A 21,297-nucleotide genomic window follows, 5' to 3' on the forward strand; every position below is an offset into this window, starting at 1 on the left:
CTCGTGCAGATAGTCCTCGTGTAGCTTTGCGCGAAATTCATAACAAATCTCACACACACACGAGACACCTGTCCTGTTTTTCAACATGTTATGCTTCTATTAGTTTAATGTTAAAATGAACTAAACTATCAAACAAGTTAACAATTGTTATTGATACTTCTGCGATTGCTTATTTTAGAGAAATCCACTTTAGGTTTGGTTTGTTATGAATTTCGCGCAAAGCTACACGAGGACTATCTGCACGAGCCGTCCCTAATTTAGCAGTAAAATACTAGAGATAAGGTAGGTAGTCATCATCACCAACCGCCAACTCTTGAGCTACTTTTTTACCAACGAAATAGTGGGATTGACCGTAACATTATAACGCCCCCACGGCTGAAAGGACCAACATGTTAGGTGGGACGAGGATTCAAACCCGCGACCCTCAGATTGCGAGTCGAGCGCCCTAACCACCTGGCTATGTCGGTCTCCCACTTTCGATTATCTACTGTGTCTAGCGCGGGGAATCGAACCCTGGATTGAAACGTTGTAAGTTCGTAAAATTACCGCTGATCTACTTTGGGATAGTGAAATCATCTGGATATATATATATATATATATATATAAAAGCAATAGATGTTAAAAATCATATCATGTAAACTCACAGCATATGACATCGTTCATAAAATATATTGTTTAGGTCTGAGGTCTACAAATAGCTGTTCTTCAACAGTGTTAATGATTAGAAACTAGTTATGTGCAGCAAATAGAATACCAAACATCACGTTATACTTCAAAAGCCCAAGACCCACACTAATATAATTAGTGCTTATTTTCTTACTTAATCTGGGCCGGGATACCATTTCAATCTTTATGTTATTGATTAACTTTAGTTTGATTGTACTAAACTTTATTGTCTAGATCTACCACACTTTTCAGTATGTGGTAATAAAATAGCTAGAAAACATCACTACTATTGTCATTTAATTAATTTCATATGGTAATCCAAACATCCTCTTTGGCCTAAAATTTTATGAGAGCTCGTTTTTGAACATATTTGGCCTCTGTGACGTCATCTGGTTTAAAGGTCAAATGTCCGCGTTCAACCCAACTAGTCATATTAATATTAACATTGGTTTTTTTAATGACATAATTTCTTCATCAGAATATTTAGGTTATAAAAATATCTATATTTCTTTGTAGTTAAACAAAAACCTACACTTTGGGCTATCTGTGCTCTGCCCACCACGGGTATCGGAACCTCTGTGCCACTGGGGAGGGGGCTACAAAAATTATACTTTGTATCTTTTAAAAAGAAAACTTACAACGGCCCAATAGCTCTTAATGGTAGAATACCATTAACTAATTAACCTTCCTCATCAAGATATCACAAACACACTTATTGTTATTACTCACTAAAATTTTACAGAAGGTAAGTGAATTATAATTTTCATAAGAGATTGTGAAACGTTTTAATTATGAAATTGCACCCTTGTGTGTCATGAAACAAACTAAAATGTTTGTACAAGATGTAGCCATGTTAGGGACCCAAGGGTAAGGATTCAATACTGTCTGAGATCTTAGTCGGTTAAATCATCTAGGTTATAGGTTCAAATCATTTTTGATCTTAGTCTTCTATTCTTCAGAGTAGTTAAAATATAAACTGAAACATAGTTTTATAACAGTTGATTTTGTGACAAACTTACTATACTTTTTTTAACTGTGACAAACTTACTAAACTCTTAATAATAAGTGTTTAAAATTTTGGCCGCTGACCTCAATACATTTTTCTAGACATTGTCTCTATTATTGCGAATGCGTACGGACTAGTAGAGTCTACGACACTGGTAAGAAAAGCAAATGAATGATATATTTTTACTAGAAACGTAAATTTATAACATAACTCAAAGATTTATGTTTCGGTCTATGTTTTATTGGGCCACACACGCTTCTTAGTTACTCAAGGATGTGCTTTTATCATCAGAAGCCGTACATAGTTTTTAGAATTAACAGTCTTGTGGTACAGTAAAAGACCACGTACTTATTGACCAAGGGCCTTCAAGTTTAAGCTACATTATAAGAATATTTATAAGTTGAATTGCAAACGTGTGATTATTTGCTCTCGTAATGCGAAAAGAAGGCGACGAGAGTTTTATTTAACTCTGTTAAACAACGAAATTCTACAGATGTAGAAAAAAAAAAGCTTATATGATTTTCTTTTGAGTTAAACAAGAAATGCTATGCACATATGATTTAATTAGAAATATTACTTCTGGTGGTGTCTAAAACACTTCAATTCTCTACTCAGTAATTTTTCTTTCGTAAAACACTGTTACTTCATATCAAATTCGACTTTTTTTTAGATGCTATTTGTTTGTTGCATAAGTCAATAGATGGCGCTAAAATATCACCACAAACGATGAAAATTAAAGGTTTTTGTGCGAGTCCATAATATTTATGATTGTTAGCTTAAAACAGCAGATCTATCCAAATCATGAACAAATAAATATTTATATGTTGTTCATTATAAGTTACTTTTATATTCTAAGGAAGAAACTGTTTTTAAATTTTCTAGAAAGAAAGTTGTAATTACTTTGTTTTCAAGTGATTTTAATTACGTCAATCTGAGAAGTGTGCCAATAAAACTTGGCAAGAATGTTTATTTGTATCTATGATAAACCATTGTTTAGGTACACTTGTTACAGGGGTAAAACTGAGGCCTTGCGTTTACCACGTTATGCTTGTTACCCTGACCTTAATTTGTTTTTTGCTCAATTATTATCTGAATTTCAATTTATTATAAACACAACTTTTGTGCTATATTTCTCTTTCCCATATTATTTCTACTAGAAGAAACAATAAGAATAGGAAACAATCAGAATAGATAACACCAAACTATATGCTTTATTCCTCCCAATTTTGTTATGTAACTATCAAAATGTGTGCCAAAGACGCTAATACCAGATAAGGGAATTAAAACGAAAATTATAACAAAAGAAGCCCACAGTTTGAGGAGAAATAGGTACGACAAGTTCTGATGAGCTACGGCTTTCTTCAATCATCAAAATTCGGTGTACGCCCTGGTCCCAAAATTGTGTGTTCGTTTTTCTTTTTTAATACCAATAACCTATTGAATATTGAAAAAATAATTATTAATAATATTGGTATTTGTTCTGTGGATTAGTAGTAAGCTTGGGGGCTTATAAAGCTAAAATCCGGGGTTTGATTCCTGCGGAAGGCATAACGTAGATAACTGCCCATTCTGTGAACACTTGTCGCAAAATATACCATCTAAATTGACGAAAATAAAATGTTAGGATTCATTATCCTATAGATACCCTTTCTTTCTCTTGAACTGACATTTTTGAGCATATAACCGAGACGTCACTCAGCACTTATTATCCTATAGATATATTTTCTTTCTCTTGAACTGAGATTTTTGAGCATATAGCCGAGACGTCACTCAGCACTTATTATCCTATATAGATATATTTTCTTTCTCTTGAACTGAGATTTTGAACACATAGTTGATTGCTTTTGCTTGTTTCTTCTTCTTCTTAGTATACAATATTAATGAATACGCTACAGAGCTGCTACATTCATAATTATGTCTTTCGGCGAATTACTGATTCGTTTTGTTGATTTTCGATGCATTTTTGAGAAGTTTAAAGATTATTTCTAGTTGTGTTACTAAAACTAAATATAACTTCATCTTTCTATTTAGGTGTATTATTTGCGAACTGTTGAATCTTTTAAATCGTTGTTTATATGATATTCTGAACTGCAATGCAATTCTATTCTGAGGATGGATTAGATGAGCTTACGCATTATTAAAACCTACTCCTATTTTCGTAGTTTTTACTTAACAATGGAGCAAGTTCTAGAAACTTGGGAATATCTGATGTATTCTTCGGTCGAAGTTGCATTGGTTTCTGCTTAAATGACCTGTTTCGCTTTTGTCTTTTTAAACTCACCAGGCTATTACAGCATTTAACATTTGGAGTGCACGCATGTACTTGTGAATCTCATTTCCATTTAAAACGGTGTATTTTCTGCGATCAGACAGAGTAATTTTTAAGTAATGCAACAGTATGTTACTAACTGTTTTGACTGTAGCTGTTTCTATAAAAGAAAACGCCTAGAATTTTACTCTACAGCCAATTTGTAAAACCTTTCGTAATACACGAGATGTAATAACTACGAACTGCATGACCAGCGATGTTTATTGAAATAAAAACAACATTTAGAAAGAAAGAATTCTCTAAGTCCAAGTATGTTACATGTCAAAAATATTCAACTACATCTAAGTTAGTTATGTCTCTTTGTACGTGGATGTTGACGTAATTATAGCATAGTCGCATATTACATTTTTGTATCTTTCAGGCTTATGTTGTCATAATAATATTTGATAATCCTGAAACTTAAGATATTTCATAAATGTTAAAACTTTGTACATTATTCATATGTGTACACGTAAGATATGACACAAATATTTCATATTTTATGACATACGGCAGCTAATATTGGAGGCTCCATAAATAAAAACATTTTGAAATTGTGATAAAGTACAAGAACGTTATCAATACCAGAAATCTAAAGTGCACACGTTTTACATCGCTTAATTAGTTGATCATATTTAGACTAACATTTTTGAACGCGAGGAATGCTAGTAATATTGTGTTCCCTGATGGCTGGTTCAGCGGCCCATCTGAGGACTTATAAAGCGAAAAAATAGGGTTTCGATACTCGCGGTGACACTGCACAGATAGCACGTTGTATATAACAACAAAACAAACAAATATCATAATGTTGTTTAGACCAATATCACAAAACAAACAGACATCATAATATTGTATAAACTGGTGTCACAAAACAAACAAATATCATAATGCTGTTTAGACTAATATCACAAAACATACAGATATCATAATGTTGTTTAGACTAATCTCACAAAACAAACAAATATCATAATGTTGTTTAGACCAATATCACAAAACAAACAGACATCATAATGTTGTTCAGACTGGTATCACAAAATGTCAACTTCAACAATAACAAAAAATATAAATTGAATAATCTCGGGTGTTTTAATTGTACTCTACAACGTTTTAGAACTTTTGTGGCTGCTATTTTTATATCATTTAAATTAAAAATATCAATAATCCGCTAATTTAAGGTTTGTATTCTTCACAATTAACTCATCTTGAGAGACATGTTTCTAGCATTGAGTTGAGTGTTTATATTGCGCTATACTTACACAAGTTATGTTCTTTATGCATAACTGACGAGTTAAACAGTTTTAGATAATCAGATGACTTACTAGTATAGGAGATATGAAGTTTCAGACCAGGGATCTGAATCGGTCTGAATTTATCAAATGATAGTGTTTTCTAATTTTTGCATTTCATTAAACTTTATTTAGGTAAATAGCTGATATGACTTGTTACTTTTTTTATTACTCGAGTCGTGAGGCTTACCCAGACCGTTTCTTCAATTTTGTCATATCTAGTGATACAAAGTCGATTTGTATAGACGTATCTGGATAAGTTATATTTATTTATTCAGAATACCTCTTAAATTAATCAAAATTCATCCATGCGTTAAGAAGTTGATCACAATTTTAGAAGAGAAATAAGTTACTGAATTGATAAAGATGTATGACTTATCCGCAATACACAGAAAATAAATTATATTTTATATTAAGGAACTTAAGAAAGCAATTATTACCCTAATATATTGTCCAAACAGTGATATTTGCTTAAAACAATAAGTATCTAAAGGGACGTATATATACTGAGTTTCATTGCGAACTTTTGTTCACTTACATAGGAGCATGGGATGAAACGGGGGAAGAGAGGAGACCTTGGAGATGTCCGTTACGAACTGTGAGCTCTGAAAGATACGTGCAGTAGTCCGACGGTGGTCCTGGTTAGCAGGTGGCGTCGACTTCGGACTGCTCGCTGTCATGAGTCACAGCAAAAAAATAACTTCCGTAAAAATAAAACTCCCGTTGGTTTACTTATTTGGATAGACTAGTACTGATTTGAATGATCCTCAGTATCGGCTGCTCTTATTGTATTTCATAGATAGTACAGAACTCGATGACAGTTTTGAGAATGTTTTAAACCATAGAAATCCTGCATGCAAAAACAATTCGCTCTATGTAAAGAAGTGAAATTCATTATTCATTTTCTTTGTGGTTAACTGATTTTCTTCGACGAGCGGACACTAGTATCAGCTTACTGGAGATTGCTTAACTGACGTAAAGACTTGTTATGCACAAGACCCTGAGTACACCTCGACTCGGCTCGCGTTCGTCACTCGTAATGACTTCATTGATTTGTTCGAAGTTCCTGACTGGCATCGAGAGCGTGCCGAAAGTAACCAATAATGATTGGCTAACATCTCATCCAATCATAATGTCCGGAGTCATCATCAAAACTCTAAGATTTGAGAAAACGACTGAAGCGCTTTCTTATTCAGTTTTAAACTTTCTAGTTTATACTTGTAAGTGTTTAAGTGTGCCTTAGTAGCTATGAAATGTACAAAAAAAAATAGAAACAAATATCGTATAAAATTATTTCAATCAATATTTCAAACTCTTATTAACAAGGGATGCGTCAATATATATATTATCTTCCACTTCTCTAGGAAAAAAATTCGCGTAAAATCAAAATACAATTAGTTGACTATGGATTGACCTGACACTGAACCAGAAACTTTTTGACGTGTATGATCTTGTTTCATCTAAGATCGTGTCCCCCGATGGGACAACGTTAAGTTTAAGGACTTACAACGCTAAAATCCGGGGTTCCATTCCACGCGTAGGACACAACAGATAGCCTAATGAATCGTCGTTCAAACAAATAAATGCTCAATATTATAATCTTCACGGATTCTCTGGCTTTTCCTTTTGGCCACAAACCAAACTAACTTTCTCGCCATGCTCTGCTAACGTAACTGAAGTTGTTGAAAATCACTCATTGTTTGTTTTATGGAAACTTTATGAAACGCTGTTTTCCACATATACTTAGATTGCTCTCATTTGAGAAAGTCGGTTTTAATTTTCTCGCGTGTTACGATAGACTTGAAAATACAAATTATAATGTGTAAGTTTAAGATATGAAAGAGCAAATTCATTTGGATAAGATTTCTACAGTTTCATTAAATTACAAGATCTCATTGAAATTATGAATTAATGACATTTTTGTAATAGTTGTGCAGAAAAGTTTTTTGTTGTTTTAGCACAAGGCCACACAATGGCTTATTTGTGCTCTGTTCATCGCGGGGAATCAAACCCCCGGATTTTAGCGTTGCAAGTCCTTAAACTTACAGCTAACTTCACTGTTTGTGCAAACAGTAAATGCCTAGAATGAACATTTCGAATTTGAACAGTGACCCAAAAATTGATGTATTTTCTCGAAGAGAAATAAATATGCATACATTAATTTAATACCCTATTTGTTCGAATTTATTTCTATTTGAAGTTGTACAATAAAAAATGCGTTTTATCCTTTTTCATTCCTGAATAGTTACGTTCGCATTTAACCCTGATTAATTCAATTTAAAAAAAAAATGAAACATTTTTCTGGGCAAATGGAAATAAATTAGTCCTAAATCAAAGACATTTCTCTAATGTATCTGACTGAAGATTTATTTTTATTTGTGCATCTCATCGATATGTCTACAATAATAACTAACAAGTCTGGGATTGTGAAAAACGGGAATGATTCTTAGGTTTTATAAGGACTGAAAATCGGTTGAAAAATTTATACAATTTACAAACAAAATGACATTAAACAATTTTTTGCCTTTAAATGTACCAAGACCAATTAAAAATTTATGTGACTAGACTGTTTGGTGAAGCATCATGTGGCTAAGGAACAATAAGTTGGGTAGAAATAGCTATATATGATTTTTATATGGTTTATATGGTTTTTACTACTATACGAAGACTTATGAGGAATCTGACCACATTTACGATCCACAGATTGGGATTGTAAACTGGATATATTGCTGAATATGTCGGTATAGACTAATGATCAGGAAACAAGTGATATTTGTATCGACGATTTTCTTTTCTTTAACAAAAACTAGTAAGCTTTACGTTCTAATTTTTCTTAATAAATACTTGAAATAATGGTTAATGACTTTCGTTATTACAACTCTTATGGAGATTTGGGTAATTATGGATGATTGGAAAAAAAAAACGTTATAGATACTTGTTTAGAGATATGAGAACTTGAAACTATACGGACAAATATAATTCAGGACCAGCACAAATATATATGTAATTAATGGGACCCGATTTAGAGCAGGTTATAAATTTAAATTTTCTGTTTAGTGATTATTTTTTGTACATCATAATTCATATTCATTCAGAACTTTAATTAATAACTACAGATAGCTTTCTATAATATTGTAACTCGGATCTGTTGATTATTATATTGTTTTATAAGTAGGGTTTAGCTTAAAATCAGCAAGCAGGAAATGATGTATTTATTTAATATAGTCAACGCCATCTGTAGTACTATCTATGAATTTTATGAATAATTATATACAGCAATGATACTCGAAAGAAAATGATCAAAAGTGTGAAGTTACTTTGTGGTCGTCTTTTACATTAGTTGGAGCAACTTACTTGCTTTGATTGCTTCTTTACACATCTAACCTAGTGCGTTTGTTTTATGTTTCATAATTACCAAAATTATTCGCACCATTCAAATATACCAATGAACTGTTGGCGTGATTTTATTGTAATTTATTTGTTAAATTTGAAACAAAGCTACTCAGGTGCTATGTGTACTAGCCCTCCCTAATTTAGAAGTGATAGAGTAGAGGGAAGTGGTCAACACCACTAACTGCTATTCTTATGCTACTCTAAACAAATAGTGGGATCGGCCATTACATTATAATGCCTCCACGGCAGAAAGGGCGAGCATGTTCGATGACAGGATTCGAACTAGCAAGAGCACGATGCGAGTCGAGCACCCTAACCACTGGGCCATGGTAGCCCCCTAATGTAATAATCATTCACAGTACACTGACGTATTAGAAAGTTTTTTTTCAATCATATATATATATTTTGCGTGTGTGTGTGTAGATATATAGATAGACAGATAAAACCAAGTGAGTTTCAAAGTATTTTTTATAGGTCCGACGTATATTACTGTGTTATATGCTCTTTAAACATCGGATTAGAAACAAAATATTCGTTTGATAGGCTAGACATTCGAACAGTAGAGCGGTTTGGGAAGCTGTAGATGGGAAACGAAGGTGTCAACCTGAGCATTTTCTTCACCAAATGTTCTTCCTCAATACATATCGAGATAAATTTTGAAATACAACTAATATTCCATGTAGTTTAAACTAATATCAAAACTTTAAGAACTGTTTGTTTGTTTTGTTTTTGAATTTCGCGTTAAGTTACACGAGGGCTATATGCGCTAGCCGTCCCTAATTTAGCAGTGTAAGACTGGAGGGAAGGCAGCTAGTCATCACCACCCACCGCCAACTCTTGGGCTACTCTTTTACCAACGAATAGTGGGATTGAAGCAACATTATACCGCCCCCACGGCTGAAAGGTCGAGCATGTTTGGTGTGACGGGTATTCGAACCCGCGACCCTCAGATTACGAGTCGAGCGCCCTAACCACCTGGCTATGGCGGGCTTTAAGAACTGTGGGATCAGTTTGAAAATATTTAGTTTTAACGTTTGGTAAGGTGTAATAAATAGATTTAAACTATAATGTTCATGTCTTAATGGTCGGTGTCCAGTGGTGAAGATGTTTACTCTAATGGACTCAGAGATACATTTATTTGATGTGTTTCAAACTAGACAATAAATTTTAAACCAAACCTTCTATATAAGAAGCTTGATAAAAAGTTGTTACTTACGAAAAATTCATAAAAAACAACCTAGACATCAAAAAAGAAAGAAATTGTGTCAATTTATATAAAAACTATTTTATTGGTACGTATTGTTCTTTTTCATTCCTTACAATACGTTTAAATAGTGGCGGCATCTGTCGGCTAATGCCGCATTTCTTTGATAACTATGCTTTGGAAATAGGAAATTCCAGCCATTAATTAAAATATTACTACATGTTTTCATCGAAACTCTTCACAAGTGCTTCTAAGTCACAAATTTCAATAGAGTAGTAACATATATGTTGTTTGATAACATTTTGTTACCTGTACATAATTTGTTAAAGAAATAATCTTAATAAAAACGTTGTTGATTTAATGTACTGCAGAGTTCCGCTGTCAAATCATCTTGTAAAAAGCCCGAGTGCCACGTGCCGTTTACGCTCTGATGAACTACTTAATTGAAGCCAAAAAGCATTAAGAACAAATACGCAAACACGTACTGGAGTGGTCTTACGCCCAGAGGGTGTGTGCTGTCCACTTTCATTTAGCATAGGGTGTATGCTGTCCACTTTCATTTAGCATATTGGGAAGCTCGGATAGTGATGAGCAAAAGACTCCACTGGAACATGTGGAATACGTGCTAGGACACGTGCAGCCTCAGCAGGCCATTCTTTTGCAACATAATTGGTATAGGATCATCACTTTGTAGATAGATTAAGCCCTCTAACAGATATGGTGAGGACGCTTCGCTGGGATGTGAAGAAAACAGCGAGTTATTTAAGTGAACATGCACAACCGGTTTACTCTTTTTGTGTTCCTAAAGTTAAACTACCCCATAAACATTGTATGATAACTACCTCCTATATATTACTAAATAATATTGTTTCACATAAATGAACAAAGGTACTTTCTGTTTTAGGAGCGATATAACACGAGAAAGATTTTGATCAATAACGCACAAATATGAACATTACAACAACAACAAAAAAAAGTCATCCAAAACGTTTTGATTTACAAAGGTCATACAAAAAAAAACTCAGTTAAATATACATTAAAGACAATTACTTGTCGTTTTTAGTTTGTTTTAAAATCAGTTCTGAGCTCTTCAGCACTACCTAGCAGGCATGATCAACATATTCGAGCAACACAACACTTAGAAATCTGATTTCATATTCACATCAAATGAAATCCTTTGTTTTTGTATCTTAGTCTGTCTTGAAATATAAAATTGTGTGTAAATGCTGTGATAATGTGAAGGCTTCGGTGTCATAAATCTTGCGGTGTAACAATTGGATTAAAGTCTCTATGCTATATATGACTATGTTCTCCTGAAGAAGAATAGTCAACTATTCGAAAGTGCTCGAGTTTTGGGTCTTATTTTAAGTCTATAACTATAGATATATGCTAAATAATTTTAGGAAGACTAGTATGGAGAAAGATGACTTTGCTGTTGGCTGAGGGTTGATAAATTTTAAATGGCTTAGGTCGAGGTTGAGTTTTTTGACCACGAGGGTGAGCTGTGATAAAAAGAGATGTTCATTAATCCCTAATAATTGTGCAATGAATGTAGCCTGCAAAATTTGTATAATTCATTACAATTACACGTTTAATTGCTATGATTGTAAATCGAATAATTTATAGTTGTATTCAGATCAATGAAGATAACTTTAGAAGAAACTATTCTGATTGGTTTGATCGTATTGCAAGTAATCTTTAAAATGTATTTTATAAATCACGCCACTATTGTAGTGATTTCTTAAAAGTGTTTCTGATAATGAAAAAAGATGAAACTATATATCATACAGTATATGTGTATGTGTGTATGTGTACTTGAATACTGATGTTCGTACATACAAGTGGGGGGGGGGGACAGAAGTTTTCCCATCTGCCGTTGTAAAGATGACAGGACGATAAAACGATCAAATCACCTGCCTTGTGACAGACCACCAAGTCGTTAACTTATTTCCTCGAGCAGACGTTCACGTGCGCTAGACTCGTTAAATTCTGACAACTACCTTGAGTACACGAGAAACGAGTTTCTTTACGAGTTACTGTAGCACGTTTGTTTTGTATATAATAACACGGTTGTTGACAATGATGTCCTGGAACCACTAGAGGAGATATGGTGTATCTGGAGTGCTTAGCTAATTACTCATAATTTTTTTCCTTAGCACACTGTATACTTAGATAAGCTCTTAACTGCAGATGGTATTAATAACACAAAATAGACGAGTTGTGTGTTTTCACTGTTTGCTCATAATAAGATGTTTGAAATAACGAAATTGAATTGGAGGCACACTTGCGTTCGGACTTTGGGTGTAAAATGTACAATTAAAAGGAAGAATAACTTATTAGAAGCATACTGTTCAGTTAAACAGAAAAGACGGTTTTCTCGAGATGTCGTAAATGATCGGCCACTCATTGAAGATAATTATCTAATGACCAAGTTGTTGTGAACTAATTACATTATCAGGTATCTAGGTGCATTATTCGAGAAGTTTATCATTTATAGATAACGCTATGTAAACAGCAGTACTAAGATAAAAATTGTGCAGAGTATACGCGCTTAATGGCGAAATAAAGAGACTGTTTTCAAAGAGGAGGAGATCATCAAAAAGCAACAACTGAAAAAACAACACAGATGAATAGTATATTATACATTAGTAATTAAACGTGTATATTAATTACTATGTATATATTCTAGTAGAACATGTAATATACTATAGATTACTCTACTTGTACAGCTTATTATTACACAGAAACCATTGTAAAAATATAGATTTTTTTTAGATTATACTAGCTGTACGATAAACGCGGGTATTATTACACTAAACTATGGAATTCTATTACAGATTGCATTACGTGTACTGGTTATGAATTGACAGGAAATATTGCTTAAAAGTAAGCATAATGATCTGGAAACTAAGCCATAAAAAGCACTTACTGAGTAATATAAAAATACAAAAATAATTCACGTATTATTCATTATTAAAATAGTTTTGATCACATAGTTGTCAAATTAGTTAGGAACATTGTGACTCGGAGAAAGTGAAACCGCGACTGAATAAATGTACAGTCTCTTCGAGACGATTCGTTTCTCTTTCACCTGGAACGAAAACTTATCACTAAACGTTTATTTAACAAAAGTCCTGGCAGTGTAATCAGTGAAGCTTCTTGTTTGACATAATTTATCAGAGAACGTAGAAAATGACTGAGGGCCAGCGGTCTGACATATAAATAAGTTAAGAGAAATATTATAATATTTGGAGAACTACATGTTGGAAAACTAACTAAAATAATTGGTATTCATACTGAAACACATCCACAAACAGTCACAAATAGTATACGTTCCAATTATTGCATATTGCAATTCCGTTTTTCTTTTCTTCAGATATTCGTAAATTCCAAGAAATATGTCTATTAAGTTAACCCTATATATATATATTGTTTAAAGGTTTGTTTGTTTTAGTGCAAAATCGAACCCCGTATTTTGACTTTGTAAGTCCGCAGACTTACCACTGATCCACTGGGAAACCTATACATATATAATTTAAGAATATTTTTTTATATTTTATATTAATAGGGTTAATTAAGAAAATAATCGTGCCTTAATTGGTAGATGATTAGCTTAATTTTGATACCCTCGAAAATCGATATTTGAGACTAAAATTTGAATATTCCTCGATGGCTTAGCAGTAAACTTGAAGGCTGATGACGTTAAAATTTGGGGTTCAATCCATGCAGCTAGCACAGAAAAAAAAATGGCCAAACAAATAAGTTAAAAGTTGTGGACAATGTCTATCTACTTGTATGATAGTTCGATTTTAGTAAATGTTATTGTTCTCTTAGCAAAAAACTATGCTTTCAGATTTGACTTTCTTTTAGGAAATATGTTGGTTTTCTTCCGCACCTATGATGTAATCTGAAATCTTCATTTGTGATTCAATTTCACGGTAAGCAATAATCTATAAAATATAACTGTTTTAAGTGTCGTGGTCAGATTATCAACTGCTGCTCATATAATTTTCTTTGAAATGTTTGTCACCACTAATGAGACGTAACATAGTTCAGCTTATATTATGTAATAGAGTAGGTAATACCGATACATATATATATACATTATTTTGACAAATCTAAACAGACAAGATTGTGTATTTTTACTTTGAACGGTACCTTCTGTGTTAAATGGTCTAAACAGCAAAGATACAGACTTCTACAAGGGGTTAAGTACATTACATTAAAACGGGTTAAATGGTCTAAGCAGCAAAGATACAGACTTCTACAGGGGTTAAGTACGTTATATTAAAACGGGTTAAATGGTCTAAACAGCAAAGATACAGACTTCTATAAGGGATTAAGTACGTTACATTAAAACGGGTTAAATGGTCTAAACAGCAAAGATACAGACTTCTACAAGGGGTTAAGTACATTACATTAAAACGGGTTAGATGGTCTAAACAGCAAAGATACAGACTTCTACAAGGGGTTAAGTACATTACATTAAAACGGGTTAAATGGTCTAAACAGCAAAGATACAGACTTCTATAAGGGATTAAGTACGTTACATTAAAACGGGTTAAATGGTCTAAACAGCAAAGATACAGACTTCTACAAGGGGTTAAGTACGTTACATTAAAACGGTTTTGAATATGTAAATCAGCAAATTACATGACAATCGTAGCCAATAGTAAGATAACTTTAAGTACATAGATAATGTGAGTATAAGATTATATGTATATATCGGTGAAACATGCAAGTTTTATAGATAATTTTTGTTCTTAATGGAACCATTAAATAGGTTTATTCAATTGAACCAAGTGTAGCGGACGCACTTTGTAGTTCAACGTTACTATTATTTACATGCTCTTCAGTAAGTTACGAACTCCGCACAAAAAACGTTGCATTAAAATAGAACAATACTTTTTTACAATCTGTACTATGAATATACAGAGCAATGCGTTATGTGTAACTTTACTGTTCATTTTCCCCAGTAAATTATATTTGTCAAAAGTGCTTAGTACGAATGTTCCTCTTAGCTATTATAATCTTTCATGGCTCAGATGGACAAGTTGTCTCTATCCGGTTCTATGAAATTGGTGGAAGATAGTGATGAGAAAAACAACACAAAACAAGAACAATAAAAAAAAACAGAAACTAATTGTAATTTGTTCCGATCTAAATAATTTCACAGAAGTGGTCGTTTATCAATCGACAATGGTATTTTTTCGAGCATTGGCATATCAACAAAATCACCGATAGAGCTCAAAACTAACCTCTATTCTTACAAAAGGAGAAAGACGGACATATAATATATTAAACGAAGCTTATTCATTTAGTTAATACCGCCACCTGCCGATGGGCGGACCATAGTAACATCTCTGTCAGAAACGCGCTCTTCGCTGGAAGGCGCAAAACCTGGGTCATATGTGTGCCCGATTCAGGTCGTGTGCTGTCCCGCACATGAACTTGTCCTGCGTATTCTAGAAATAGAAACAAATTCTGCTTATCCTGTGGCATCGGGGATAGATATGAATGTATTAGTGAGTTGTCACCACAGGGGAGATGTCACTTTTACGAAATGGATGACAACAAACTCGTGACGACGTTCTGCAAAACGGAGATGATTGGGGTGAATATGTGGCATTAGCCATGGTTGTGTTTTTACAGTCTCCTAACAGATGGTACAGTATCTAATGTTTGAATCGAAGAAGTGTACGAAAGACACATGTTGCTACAACCTTCCAAAAGCATAACTTTCAGAAGGGATTTTCAAAGACAGACATTTCAATCAGAAGAAATCTTACTTTTCACCGTTGACATACGCATGCGTTCTCCTCGTTTACTCGACAAAGAAAACAGGTTTTATAAGATGTTTCAGAAACATATTTAATGAGGATATGGCGATAAGCGTTCATATTAACTTGAAAAGCAGCATAAAGCTCGTATACGAAGTGAAGCGAATTAAATCAAATAACTGCTTCAAACAAAAAAGGAAGCGAATATGTTTTATTTTACTAAACAAATGAAAAATAGAAACATTTTTATTTTCACTCATCTCAAGTATATATTATTATTTAGATCAACGTAAGCAACTTAAGCTGAATTTAAGTAATATTTCTTTCAAAAATAATGCATCTTTTCATTACACGTTATATTATTGTTCTCCAAGTCATGATTTGGAGAACTAGAAAACACCCAATCTCAAAACTACAAGTGATTCCATTATTTCGTGTAATTTTCAATACATATCCTATAGCAGATTCGTGGATTTATTCACTATATTAGCACAATGATTGTGTAATATTACATGTTGATATTGAAACTTACTAGAAATTCTATATCAACTATGAAATACCAGACCATTTTAATATATTTAAAATTCAAATATAATGATTTTATAATAGATTTCAATACAAAGACAACAACAACAAAAAACGTGTAGATGTACCTCAAATCTTAAAATACTTAAAATATCGTAAATTAAACATGAAGTGCATAAGAACTTTTGTCCCACATTTCAGAAACCATTCACTTTCGAAGTACTAAAACTAATGAAATGGAAATCTAAGAAGCCATTAAAATTTATAATAAGCTTTATTTGAAATCACGTTTATACAGAGGGTTGACTACATTATATCAAAACGATTTTGAATATGCAAACCAACAAGTCACGTTATAACTACAGCCGATGTAAAGTTACGGGGAGAACAGAATGTATCAAAACTATATGTTAACATTGTTGCCATTACGTAAGTAATGTAATACCACAAAAATTAGGCGCTTTTAGGAAGGGTATGTAGCAGCCTTTTCCCGACGCCAAATATTCATACACTCAAAACATAAATGTGTGTCCAGGTCAGAGATTTAGAATTTCCAAGGCGGAGTTATCTTTTGTACTTAATAGTACTGGAAAGCCAAGAAATATGGGCCAATTTGGTGCACCAGGATCATCCAGAAAGAGACCTGCCATGGTAAGCAAAATCTGACGTCTTGTAACAAGTGGGATTCTAAGTACTCAAATGTCAGTAGCAAAAGCCGTCCACGTGACCTAGGCAACAGGACGCATCATAATCAAGAAGGTTCTCGACCTGAAAAAGTGAAATAAGTCACGTCCACACATGTTTACTCCAACGTTGCGTACCTCAAGCAGCTGAAGAACGAAACAGGTATTCAAGATATTCCATGCGAAAGCATACCAGTCAAGTGGCCGGACGAAACACTTATGGATTTTTGTGCGATTGAATTGTTGAAACAGACGCTGAAAAACTGTAGTCCTTATACACTAGTTTGGGTATGGAAAGCCTACGGGAAGGAGGATGATGCTATATACGTGACTGCCTTAGGTCGAAGCCTTTTTCAATGGAGACTGTGCTGCAAGGATATTGTTAAGATGCACGGCTGTCAGATAGAGATTGACCGGACGTGGCAACATGGACTGTAACAACAAATCAAACGCTCTAAATTCGCAAATAATTCGATAATTTCAAACAATAACAAGTAGTAGCAAATCTGAAAATCCCCCGAAGAGTCAAACTTAGACATAAATAGCCCAATCGAATATATTTTTTAGACCACGAATTTCAAGCTAAGTGAGTGTAATTAGCAAGACTAATAAACATCTTAGTTATTTAGATTGGTCTTGAAAAGTTGTACTTAATTTGTAGTACAAAACCATTCGAACTATTTTCCCTCGCCCTATGGCGGGAGTATTGTTTTCACTCCTCTGCGTGTGTGTGAATAGCATAGCCCAAACAATTTTCATCTGATTTTGATATCATTTGGTATAAATGTTTTCCTTCTAGAAATAATTGACTGACTTTTGGTAAATGTAAATCAAAGGCCAAGGTCACACTGAAATTCAACCACGTAACTTGAAAAGTTTTCATGTGGTTTTGGTCAAATTTCATAGAAAAGTTCAATTTTCTTCAAGAACCAACTGAGTAAATTGGTCAAGGTCAAACTCTGAAAGTCAACCACTTTTGTTATAATAGTAGCAAATTGGGTTTCTCAAAAACGGTCAAACTCGGGAACAAATTGAAATAGAAAAGAATTTTGGCATCGTAGATCTACATTTTTGAACGTGAGGAATTGTTTGGTGCATGTTTTAAGGTGGTTCCTGGAAATGTGGAAAACATTGTGAGATGGTGGATGAACAGTATGAGTGCCTTTGTAGTTTTTCTTGTTTCCAAAATTCTTCAATTCCCTCAGATTAAACCATCGTTGTACCAAACTGTTCAACAAAGTGTTACACGCACGGGAGCTTCCAGTAAGATATATACACACATATTAAAGACAAACAAAACTGGCAATAATTAGAAAGGATGCTCCCTGTGGAGTTCGTGCATGCGGCACGCTATTCTGACTCGTGACACGCGAGTCTCAGCATATTCTCTGACCATCTGCCCACACAAGCGCGCAGGTTGATACGGAGATGCACAAGTTGCCTCATCAAGTTTGTTTGTAAAATGAGTCACGAAGATTAGAAGTTAAATATCATATTTTGTTAAATATGCAACTGCTAGCTTTTCCGTTTTTCGCTCTTGGTGATTGTCTAGGCAAAATCAATACATTTCCTGTTTTCAAATTGGGTTCATCTTTCTAATAATGCTTTGTTTTTATCAAACTGTGTATTATCAACCGATATGCGAAACACATGCCTATTTTGTGGGAGGGAAGAGAATAATCATTAGATAAGTTAAGAAAGTAACCACTGTTACAGAACATCAATACATTAATTGATGAATCATGTCACAAATGATTCTGACCTACAAGTCAAAGTTAACACTTTTTATCAGGTATTCGAATGCATACGTTCATAAAATGAAGTCTAATAACCCTTTACTCCCTCTCTGCCTAGCAAAACCAAATGAGCGATGAGTGATGTTTCATATGTAATAATCTAGATAGAAGTACAATAAAGAAGGTTAATATTGCAAGGTATTAAAAGTTTATGCTGTATAATGATCATTTTAAGATCAACTGGGATTTCTCTAGCTTCACACTATCCAGTTGCTTTCTTCTGATCAAGATAGCATAGTTTAAAATGTTGCCAGAAAAATAACAAAAATGAGAGCATATAAACAAGTCTGGACTGGACTATGATACAAAAGGTCGGAAAATGTCTATGAAAAACTGTAGTTTCCCTGTCTTCTAAAAAACATCTATTCTGTCAACACATTTTAAAATTTAAACAATGATGTACGATTATAAATAAACATGAAAAAATATGAAAAGGTAGAAAGAAAAAGAACTTACAATAACAAATAAATGAAAAATTAACTAGTAGATAAACGTATTTATTTCTATGGGTATATAATCATCTAGGAGCACTGGTAATGAGAGATTCGGGTGAATAATGCAACACTATATGTATGGGGAAGAATTAAATCAGACATGCAATCAAGCTATCGTAAGCACGTGCGGAATAGTAGGCGCTAATCTCGCAGAGATTCTGTTGGATTAAACCTCGGGTGGTCACAAAGGGGGTGATAAGTTTCAGAGTCATCGGCTTTTCAGCCTAGAACCCAAACTAGCTTTTGTAGATTTATCACAACAGTGAGACACAGTTGTGGAGGCTCTCGCTCAGCGTGATCATTGAAACGTTCAGACAAAAAGCCCACTCGACAGACTGACGCTGTAAAGCAGATTAAAATATGGAGATGCCGCTTGGATATAGTGCATGTAGATATATACATTTAGTTCCATAAAATTTTCTCTGAAAAAGATCTATTTGTACATACGTTGATACCCCGTGTCTGACTATTAGAGAAGCAAGCTACGCGAACTGAACAGAATAGTGGCGCAGCGACTGCCCTTAATGATGCACGCCCAAAAACCACACGAAGAAGTGAGGTTCGCGCTCCCATCTAACCAGATCCATGAAAGACATGAAAGTCTAATGAAACGTACCTATTGTTCAGGCGCAAGCTCATCGTCTTTCACTGTCTTTACCAGTCCAACCATAAAGGTTTAGGAAGAAAAGGAAGGCGTTTTACTACATTATTCTAACAGATTTGCCGTAATGGTCCCACCTGTCACTCTGCTTACTGAAAAACGGGATTGGATTTATGGACTTTTAGCCTAATGGAAACTTCCAAAATCAATTAAGGTGTTACAATAACTGTGTTTTGTCACAAAATCACGGTATATTCAGTTTGTGATATTCGAATGATAATTAACATACAAACGCATGCTATAAACGAGTTCACAAATATAACAGTTGCTAATATAGATTTTTCAGGTAATGTTTTTAACTCTGTAGATCACAGATTGATGTATAGACTATACATTATTTTATGAGCAGAAATAAACAGTTTATTGAAGTAATACTGCATCTCTGATGAGTGAAAGTAGCGTATACTATGTATTGTCGTTTCGCCACAGTTTTGTTCATTCGATTTGTTATTTCACAAAATATGTATATATATAGTATCTGCTCATCATGTGCCTAATCAAAAATGTATTCTTTCTAGTTCAGTTTAAAAATATAAACTGTAAGAATCACTATCGTTCGTTGGTGTTTCTTATATAGAATAATACATATGTTACTGTAAGAACAAATAAAAGTTTGTCAATATCACCAATTTTGATTATGTACACCGATAGTGTAAACAAATGCCTCTGTGTGAGTCAACAATACACGACTGTACTTGTAAAAGTTTACACTGTATAGAAATCTATCTAAGGTATGTCAACCGTGTAAAAAAAAACTACATCTTCGTGTGTTGACAGTGCTATGATACATTGACTGTTGTATTTACATTTATATGTAGTTGTATCTATGTAGGTACAGTACTGTATGTACGCGCGTAAATAATGACATTTTTACGTCGACAATGTATAGAAATATATATATATATATATACAGTAGTGTTTATATACATTGATACAGTTTTGAATTGTATCTAAGAGCTTTAACAATGTACAAAGCTATCTGTGCAAATTGACAGTATGTGTAATTGCCAATGGTGTACACAATTGTATAAAATTGTACATATCTAAATGAATAGTGTATAGAGTTGTACACATGTAAATCAAAAATGTAAGCATTTTTGTCTATGCACATCAACAGTATATACAATTATGCCTATGTAAATCAACGTTATATACAATTGCATTTCCAAATATAAGTTATATGACCTTAGCAAGTTATCTAAAATATTTGTATATTATAATACGAGTATTATTTTGCCAGGAATGATAACCTAACCTTCTATCTATCTATCTAGCCTTCTTCTGTCTATTCAAGTGAAACGGAATTTTTGAAACAGACACTAGTTCTAGAACTGATTTCATATATATATATATATATATGTATGTATGTGTGCGGACTTACAACTCTAGAAGCCAGGTTTCGATACCAGTGGTGGGCAGAGCACAGATAGCCCATTGTGTAGCTTTGTACTTAACTTCAAAACACACACACACACACACATATATATATATGTAA

At 33.6% G+C, this 21,297-nt stretch overlaps 1 protein-coding gene across 2 annotated transcripts in view; it reads right to left on the bottom strand.

Moving 5' to 3' along the window:
- LOC106478278 (LIM/homeobox protein Lhx3-like) overlaps positions 1-21,297 on the bottom strand; it is a 91,460-nt gene that overhangs the window by 21,664 nt on the left and 48,499 nt on the right. Inside the window, exon 1 of one of the 2 annotated variants that reach the window (XM_022381858.1) lies at positions 5,805-6,263. The exons of the other annotated variant lie outside the window; for it this stretch is intronic. Within the exon in view, the coding sequence (XP_022237566.1) occupies positions 5,805-5,946 (142 nt within the window). The 5' untranslated portion in view covers positions 5,947-6,263. Of the gene's footprint in view, positions 1-5,804; positions 6,264-21,297 lie in introns of those variants that run through there. 2 annotated transcript variants of the gene reach the window in all.

This window comes from Limulus polyphemus, unplaced genomic scaffold (genome assembly GCF_000517525.1).
Source record: "Limulus polyphemus unplaced genomic scaffold, Limulus_polyphemus-2.1.2 Scaffold196, whole genome shotgun sequence".
In the NCBI taxonomy this organism is placed as follows: Eukaryota; Metazoa; Arthropoda; class Merostomata; order Xiphosura; family Limulidae; genus Limulus; species Limulus polyphemus.